Source organism: Octopus sinensis, linkage group LG29 (assembly GCF_006345805.1).
Source record: "Octopus sinensis linkage group LG29, ASM634580v1, whole genome shotgun sequence".
Taxonomy (NCBI): domain Eukaryota; kingdom Metazoa; phylum Mollusca; class Cephalopoda; order Octopoda; family Octopodidae; genus Octopus; species Octopus sinensis.
In genome coordinates this window covers 2,108,094-2,117,967 of record NC_043025.1, presented here as the reverse complement: position 1 = coordinate 2,117,967, position 9,874 = coordinate 2,108,094, and the positions used below count along the sequence as shown (strand labels likewise).

Below are 9,874 nucleotides of genomic sequence, written 5' to 3'. Positions count from 1 at the left end.
TGGTGTTATATTAGGCAATAAATAACCCTTACCAATGAAATCTTTCTCGTTACATAAGTTTCCGACGCAGCAACCAGCACAGGAAATGCCACTGGTCCAGTTAATGCATGTAAAGATATTGTCTACCATAGCTTGAACTCGTTTCCTGTATGTGCTGCAGGACTTTTCAGTCTTCAGCGTAACACCGTTCGTTGATAATGCGAACCGGCATACAGGCCGTAATATTAGATATGAAAATTATATACTACAAACACAATATTTACTAGTACGACTACTGCTAACTACAGCAACATCAACATCAACAGAAAACAACTTGTCGAATTGTTGAAAGTTAACAGCAGCAGAAAACCTCTGTAAAATTTATTGCCATTTACCACATAAAAATAATGTTTTTAATGCTTACATATTATAATCTTTCTCAACCTAATCATTTCGGGTCCCCTGTTTCAATCGGAGCCTCCGGCTGTAGGAACAATTCCTGACATCCCCACCATTGTCAGAAAATAGGTTCAGGAGTTATGAAGAACGAAATTGTACTTAGTCTTTTTCTGAGAGCTATTCTATTGGACCTCTGTCTAATCATTGAAACATTGATTTAATTATGAAGATAGAAAGAAATTATACATTAATCCCTATTTTTGTAAGCAGTTGTATCCATACAAAATTTTATATAAGACGGAAACAGAATAATACTTTAGTTAAGGCGTTGTATAAAGACTTCTAAAACCACAGGCCACGCATTAGACAGACTTAGTAGTAGAATTGACTGAGCTATGACGATACAAAGCTATATTTCATTTAACAACACCAAGCAGAGTAGAAAAGAAGAAAGTAGTTGTGTTCCGGTTGACAAGAGAGCGACCAAAGATCCGGAAGACAGAAGAAGCTAAAAAGCACACACATATATATATATATATACATATACATATATATATACATGTATATATATATATATATATATATATATATATATATATATATATATATATATATATATATGTGTGTGTGTATATATATATATATATATGTATATATATGTATATATATATATATACATATATATACATATATGTATACATACATACATATATATATATATATATATATATATATATATATATATATATATTTATATAGGCACATAGACCATTGGCTCGAAGAGTTCTGTCAACTAGAAAACACTTCCACTGCACTCATCTGAGAAGAAATACCAGCAACAACCAAGGGTTAAACTTGCAACAGACTGGCATCTCTTTTAGTGGGGTGTCTTCTATCCCCGGGTGTTGGAATATGTTGGATACTGAGAGAGACTGCGGCCTAATGGGCCTGAATATCATGTAGAGAATATAACTAAGAAACTACTTCATTGAAGACATGGAGGCGTGCGCAGTCTCGTGTTAGTGTAACATTGATGGAGTGAAAGTAGACATGAACGTGTAGAAGACAAATCTACGTCCGTTGCTTTGATTGGAATGTAGCTGTTTGTGAAATGTTGATTACTTGAACAATGTCAGTTGAATGACCTGATAATACTAATTAGATAAATGATCGTAAATCTAATCAACATGATACATTTTGCAAGTTTTAACATTTTAGTGGAATGTTTAAAATAACAAATGGAATCAATGCCTCTTCCGGTGGTATTTGATCTTAGTCTGCGGTATTACAGTATTTCATCTAGAAAACGAACGGTAGCAACAGATTAGATTTAATCCTTTATTTAACAATTTTAAAGCTTACATTGATTACATTAAATTGGCAAGAAGATAGAATATCAATATAATTTCAAATCATGCAATATTTTCTGTTTCAAGCCATAGTGAGGCCCTGAAACTTGTGGAAATTACATTATGGTGGATTATACAGTCTCATGCATGCATAGTGTTGTATTGAAAGGTAGAATTATAGTGTCGTTACAAGGAAAAAATATTTTATATTGTATATGGAGAAAATATTATTTTATATTATATATGGAGAAAATATTAATTTATATTATAGATGGAAAAAATATTATTTCATATTATATATGAACAAAATTTTATTTTATATAATATATGGAGAAAATATTATTTTATATATTATATATGGAGAAAATATTATTTTATATTATATATGAAGAACATATCGTTTTATAGCATAAAATATCATCAAAGACGATTCTTGGAGGCTCTTTTTCGATTTTCATTCAAAAGTTTGTTTCTGCTGTTCTATCCTCTGTTCCATTACCAGTACTTGAACCTGGAAACATAATGAAAAACATAAAATATAAAATTTTAAGCACATTAATTACCGTATAGTATTAATTTGTATATATATACATATATATGTTTATTTCTTACTATTTGAACTGTTAGAGCTGTTTTCGCTATGCATCCAGTACAACCCTTAAACAAGTAAATAATATTTCCCTAAACAATAGATCAACGTATTTCAGTTTGTGACTTATTCACGAATATACCATGAATGACGATGCCTTTCATGTTACTTCAGCCAATTGACAAGCGCTGATGGAAGAACTGTTCTGCTTTTAGAGAAATACACTGTCAACACAAAGGTCACATCCTGTTTACATGTAGGAACACTTTCTTAAAATCCATCTGTACATCTTGAAAATGGCCAGCGTGTATATTTCACAGAAGACAATGCTTGAAACGTAGATCTGAATCCATGAGGAACTACTTTGACAGCATTCTTCAAATTATGCCAATGTGATCTGTTTGCCCGAACACTGTTGTACGTAGAGATCCCCGTGTACTCTACCTGGGCACACAATATATATATGCACACATATATTTATTCATTTATATATTTTTTAAATAATAAATAACATGACCATCCCGAAATATGTATGTGTATATGTATATATATTTTTACATTTTCTCGAGCAATATATAATTTGTTACGAGATTTGACTAGTAAAAATGCTACTGTCTGTTTCGCGGACTCTATTGTTGCATTTCGTCAATATTGACCAATACTTAGACACACTAACCGGATGCGCATAAACCTCATTTATGCTGGAAATAGATAGACTTTATAATGGTTTGTCAGTGGTAAAATGAAATGAATGGAAACGAAGTCAAAAAAATTATATCATTGTTCGGCAATGGGATGTGATTTGTTCCTCTTGTATATCCCTTAGAGGTGAGTTAAAGCGTATAAGCTGTGTGTGTATCTATCGATCCTAAGGTAAAAATTAACATGATCACTTCAAACAAAATGAAATTCCGCCGAGGAAAATTATTTGCAGCTCTAAATATTTTTCCTGTTTGAATTAAAGCAAGTACTGGAATTGTGTGAATTTTTCTGCGCAGTAGAGTCTGCATCTTCTACTTCTATACAAAATAAGAAGAAAACATTTTTGCCCTCGGTTAATTAGTATAATTAAAAAGAAAATGAACAAAGACAAACAGTTCCGTAGAGACAAGAAACGGAAAAGCGCAAAATAAAATTAATAAGAAACACGGTACTTACTTTCATCAAGCAATTTCAAGTGAAGTTTCTGAATTCCTATGTTAAGCAATGCCTGAGATTTGTTCAAAACTTGGGAGATATTGCGCCGCAGTTCACTTTGAACACTTAAAGAAATTAATTGTTTTGTTTCAATTATTTTTATATTCAAATATAGCATAGGATTGGATCATCATAGCTAAAATAACCGCATTCAGTATAGTTGAGAACAGAATTAGTGAAGAAGGCTAGAACTACAAGCGGGTGAGTAAAAGTTGGCCTTAAGAACATAATCGTCCAGTACCGTGAGTTGCCCTCTTTAGCATGTAAGGAATCCACATGGTGGTCTGCTCTCCGTGTATGAATTTGTATACACAATTCATATATATATATGTAATTTCCTGGTTGGTTTTAAATTGCTGATAGCCACCTTAATTTATATATACACACTCATATATATATGTGTGTATATATATATATATATGTGTTTGTGTGTGTGTGTATATATATACGTTCGTATACGTAAGTTTATCGTATGTTGTGTGTATATATATATATATATATATATTTGTTTGTATTTATTTACTTTCCGAGTATATTCCACTGATGAAGGCAGAGCATTTCTTATGCAGAGTCAGAAATCCGGAATCTGGAATTATCCAGTACTTTTTTGGTAGTTTATTTTGTCTCTTCGCCTTCTCTCAAGTAAAGTTTTGACTGCTATTTTCAGCGTGGTGGTATCTCTTAGAAACACTTTATTTTATTTTTAAATAATTATTAACTTTGAAAGGTGTTTATTCCCATACTGGCCACCTGATAAAATCGGTATTTAAATATCGATTTTATCATCATATATATATATATATATATATATATATATATATATGAGTGTGTGTGTGTATGTATGTATATATATATATATGTTTATATATATATATATATATATATATGAGTGTGTGTGTGTATGTATGTATATATATACATATATATGTATATATGTATATAAAGGTATGTATGTATATATATACGCAGTTCTCTCTGTATCTTTATATGGGTTTGTTTGTCCTCTGTATAATAAAACCTTGAGAAAACACCTAAACATTTCATCGAATGTATGAATTAGTATATTGCGGGTCACAAGTACAACACTGTTGATTATTGTCATATATAATACATGCGATAAAATCGAATGTTTGGAACAAAACCAAATAAATTTGAATAAATGTGTTAGAAGCTTTTGCTTACCCAGGATATTCAACTCTGAATTTTCCAGTCACGGTCAAAAACTCATGCTCCATCTGCAAAAGCCGGATGTATATATATATAAGTTCAGCAAAAATTTAGATTCAAATCAATATGGTACTTAATTTAGATGCACCAGAATTCTGTATGGTATTATCCATAAAAAGCCGTGGGGTGATTATAATCAAAATAAGCAGCAAGAATGACTCCGGTAATTTGGTATGATCATTTCGTACTACATCATTTTATCAAATGTTACAACATTTAATAAAATGATGTAGTAAGAAACGATCGTACCAAATTACCGGAGTCATTCTTGCTGCTTATTTTTAGTATATATATATATAAATTAAATTCAAGGAACAAAGTTTGATTTAAAAGCGTTGAGATGTATTGAAAGATAGGGATAAGGAAATAATTTCATTTTCAAATCAGGATAATGATAATATAGTGTGAACAGAATAAAATATCCATATTTTGCGGCTAAGCAGTGAGACTGAAGCTCACATCCCTGTGATTACGCGTCAAGTGCTTTACCATTAGGCTAAACTGCCCGAACGACAATTCTGCTGCAAATTTAGGATATATAAATCTAACTTTAGAAATTGCTTAATCACAGGGATGTGAGTTCGAGGCTCATGACAGGTCGCCGACAGTTTTTATCCTGTTCATGCTATATCATTAACATTATCCTACGTTTGAGAATAAAATTATTTTCTCATCTGTAACATATATATATATTTATGTACATATATATATATATATATATATATATATATATATATATATATATATATATATTCAAATCGAATAGTAAAATTTGAAGAGTAGAGCTTTAAAATTAACAATAACAAAAGACAAGAGGACGTGCGCATGGAATATATTAGCTGGACGCTCGGTAAAGTGGAGGAAAAGAAAGAGTTTTTAACGTTTCGAGCATAGCTCTTTGTCAGAAATGAAAACTGAAAAGCTGAGAGAAGGAAAATATTACCAAAATGAAGTGTGTGGTTACATATGTACATATGCGTGTGTGCGTGTTCGAGCACTTGTGTGTGTGTGTGTGTGAGTGTGTGAGTGTGTGTGTGTGTGTGTGTGTGTGTGTGTGTGTGTGTGTGTGTGAAGACAAGATTAATGAATAATTGAGTGCGATCTCATATACTGTCACAATCGGAAATTATATCACGGAATATATAAATGATGTTCATTGTGTGAACTTCTTTTAAAGACAAAACAGTGGATCAAACATTCTTTTTATTGACCAGCAAAAATTCGGTGAGTTAAAAAAGATTTTTTATGTAATAATTTACTATCAGTAAATGGAGTTGATTGTCTGAATTTCATGAAACCCAAATACAATTAATTCGCATTCCCTTACTACGGTCTACTGCATGTTCATGTCTCAGTATATTTACATGTCTGTATAAAAGTCTATATATACTTACATGCATACAAATTATGAACATATGGATTGCATTTGATTGCCGATGTTCATTCCACAGCAGAATGAAGGTCTCAGCATACTCTCTATACCAACCCTGTCTGATGTGGAGGCCGTGTTTTGACCTCGAGAGTATACTAGTTCGATGAACCTAACAGATCACACTAGCTCAACGAAGCTTGGCAGTGGAGTAAATACTCATACAGAGGCGTAGTAAAAACGATTAAAGGATGAAAGGCAAAGTCGGCTGTGGTAGAATTTGAATTCAAAATATAAAATTACCGCTTAGCATTTTGCCCGGCGTACAAACGATTTTTCCAGCTCGCCGCAGAATATGTAGGGAATCAAATGATAAATAAATACGCATATAATACTTAATTGTACATTTGAATTTAATATGTATTTACATATATGTATGTATTTATGTGTTTAAGCTGATCAGGCTAAACTTTAAAATACCTGTTGTCATTTAACAAAATCGATATCACTATCCACTAAACGTATTGAACTCACTATTTAAATTCACGGTTTTGCTTTTCTCCTATAAAATATGTATGTATGTGTATGCATGTGTGCGCGTGGTCAGTGCGTGTGTATGTGTGAGAGTGCGGAGAAAGAGAGAGGGCAGATATCTACTCACGGCACTTGATACGTTCTCAGCAGGGATTTTACGTTCGTTGATCATCTTTAAAATCAAACGAAATACGAAGGATTTGGTCCGGCCTATGGATTGATATAGAAAATAATCACTGAGTTTATAAATGAGACACACGTCATAGATGCACATAAAACCCACATACGTAGATAAAAATACAAATTCATAATCACATATACACTTAAAAATACTATATATATATATATATATATATATATATATACATATATCTGACGGGATTCTTTCAGTTTCCGTCAACCAAATCCATTCAAAAGGATTTGTTTGGCCCGAGGCTATAGTAGAAAACACTTACCCAAAGTGCCACGCATTGGGACTGAACCCGTAACCATGTGGTAGCTTCTCCCCTGTTCACTTCAGTTTTCCAACGTCATACCGAACTACTGTGACTGCGTGCGAGTTTATCGCCGAAATTTTGTTTCTGTCGTTTAACTTTCAAACCAATATTTTGCTCACTCGCCAAAAGCGCTCTCTTTTACTCTTTTCCTTCATGTCGTGGTGTTTGATTCCACCAGTGTGTGTGTGTGTGTGTGAGAGAGAGAGGGAGAGAGAGAGAGATGGAGAGAGAAAGTTTGGGAGAGAGAACATTGCAAACGATGAATGAAATGAATATGAAATTAATAAATCGTGTAAATAAAAGGGCATAATCAAAGGAACAATACAGGTTTCAAATATTGGTACGTGACCAGCAGATTCGGTGTAGGGGGTTAAGTTGATTACATTGACCCAGAGCTCAACTTTCGCTTATTTTATCGACACAGAAATGATGAAAAGCAAAGTCAATCTCGGCGGAATTTGAACTCAGAACGTAAAGACGGACGAAATAATGCAAAGCATTTCTCCCGGTCTGCTAACGATTCTGCCAGCTTACCGCCTAATTTAAGGATTAATATTGTTAAACAGACAGAAAATCACTCACAAAAATTACTTCTCATCCTGCTACTTCTACTACTGTAAAAGTCATTCAAAAACATTTGCTCACTCACCAACATCAATGCCTTTGCTTTCGATATCCTTTAGTCCTTGAGTGGTCTGTTCTGCATTGCAACATTGAGACATGTCTGGTTCTTGCCAGATACCAGTAAACGGTGAACACTTTTGTGATGACATGTTTTGACTTGATGCCATTTCTGGATGCCCCATCGTTCTGGAAGAACTGAAAAAATAAATGTTAAATATTGTCAGTCGAGTTTATTCATTCTTCGGAGAATTTCATCAGTCTCAGAGGAATATAGGAAACCTTCGATCTGGTCGTGATTTGAACTCATAATTTAGTGAAAGAAGGATAACTGGTGTCTTGCATTTAGGGAAGAAATCTATAATTTACTCCTGACCCCTATCCTCAAACGTAATGTCAAATATCTTCTAACTAGAGTTCAGATATAAAAACAATATTCCTGCATCTGCTTTTATTTACAATAATTTGTTGTTTTTATGATTATTCAATACAAGATTAGTTGGAACGGTGTAGGTGATGCAATATTAAGGAACCAGGTTGTTAGTTCAAGTTAAATGGGGGAATTAGTTGCTAATATTTCGCCACCATAGACATCGGTAGCAACAGCGGCAGCAATGGATTTATGTATATTTTCCTACATATGCACAGATTTGAGTGATTCCACCAGTTGGTCTTGTCTTAAAACTAATAAAGCTCAGCCTCTGGGAGGAACAATTTAGATGCTTAACCTGTGGAGTGACGTGGTAGAAATGAGAGAAGAGAGACCGTGTAACATAGTCTGTGATGAGTGAAATCCCAGGATGACCATCATGTACTAGCAAGATATATAGCTCTACAGTAATCATAAAATTGAATAAATAGTATTAGCCTGAAACCAACAGAATCACCGATAGATTCTATTGGCTGTATCTAGGTATGTGCTTTCTTTCCTACAATTATTTTGTGAAATTCTTAGAAGAATCTTTAAATCTTTGTATAATACTGATTTCAAATTTTGGAATAAGGCTAGATATTTTGGGATTACATAGATCGCCAGTGGTTAATTGGTATTTATTTTATCAATCCGGAAAGGATGAAGGACAAAGTCGACCCTGGTGGCATTTGATCTCAGAATGTAAAGTCGGAAAAATGCTGCTGAGCATTTTGTCCGGTGCCATAACGATTCTGCCAGCTCTCCACCATAAAGACTTGTCTAATATTGGTTTCAAATTTTGGCACAATGCCAGCAATTTCAGGGGAAGGGATGAGTCGTTTACACCAACCCCAGTGCTCAATTGGTTTTTATTTCAACGGCGAGTTGGCAGAAACGTTAGCACGCCAGGCGAAATGCTTAGTGGGATTTCGTCTGCGTTACGTTGTGAGTTCAAATTCCGCCGAGGTCGACTTTGCCTTTCATCCTTTCGGGGTCGATAAATTAAGTACCAGTTACGCACTGGGGTCGATGTAATCGACTTAATACCTATGTCTGTCCTTGTTTGTCCCCTCTGTGTTTAGCTCCTTGTGGGTAATAAAGAAATAGGTATTTATTTCAACGACCTGAGAAAAAATTAAACGCAAAGTCGACCTTAGCGGAATTTGAACTCAGAACATAAAAACCAATGAAATGAAAGCTTTGTATAATATTGGCGACAAAGCAAATCTAGGTAATTAGGACAAGGCTAAATTATATCAAATAATGTATAAAATGTAAAAATGGTGGGACAAGAGATTGCAACCGATGGACGTTTAATTCTATCGTGTTAATCTATAAAGCTGTTATCTGCTCTACCAAGTAACATTCTCTCACAATAGGATGGCGCTGAAAGCTTCAAACTTTGAGTAGACATAAATTAATACAAACGAACCAATGCCTTGTGGCTACATTTCCATGACATGGGATCTCTGCAGTAGTTCCTATTTTTGTCATTGGCCAAGAGAAAGTTCCATTGTTAGTTGATGTTGTGCTTTCATCACAAACCACTGAAAAAGAAGCAAAATATGGACATGAGAGAAGCCAGTAGTAGTAGTTGTAGTAGTAGTAGTAGTAGTAGTAGTAGTAGTAGTAGTAGTAGTAGTAGTAGTAGTAGTGGTAGTCGTAGTAGCAGAAGCAGTAGTTAACGTTGGAAATAAATTG

At 33.7% G+C, this 9,874-nt stretch overlaps 1 protein-coding gene across 1 annotated transcript in view; it reads right to left on the bottom strand.

The window, feature by feature from the left end:
• Window positions 1-2,104: 2,104 nt before the first annotated feature.
• The window catches only part of LOC115226131, a 30,841-nt gene continuing 23,071 nt past the window's right edge, over window positions 2,105-9,874 (bottom strand). The window contains exons 8-13 of the mRNA XM_036514921.1: window positions 9,606-9,720; window positions 7,790-7,959; window positions 6,771-6,853; window positions 4,696-4,748; window positions 3,475-3,578; window positions 2,105-2,238 (exon numbers count right to left, since the gene is read on the bottom strand). Coding sequence (XP_036370814.1) covers window positions 2,186-2,238; window positions 3,475-3,578; window positions 4,696-4,748; window positions 6,771-6,853; window positions 7,790-7,959; window positions 9,606-9,720 — 578 coding nt within the window. The 3' untranslated portion in view covers window positions 2,105-2,185. The remainder of the gene's footprint in view (window positions 2,239-3,474; window positions 3,579-4,695; window positions 4,749-6,770; window positions 6,854-7,789; window positions 7,960-9,605; window positions 9,721-9,874) is intronic.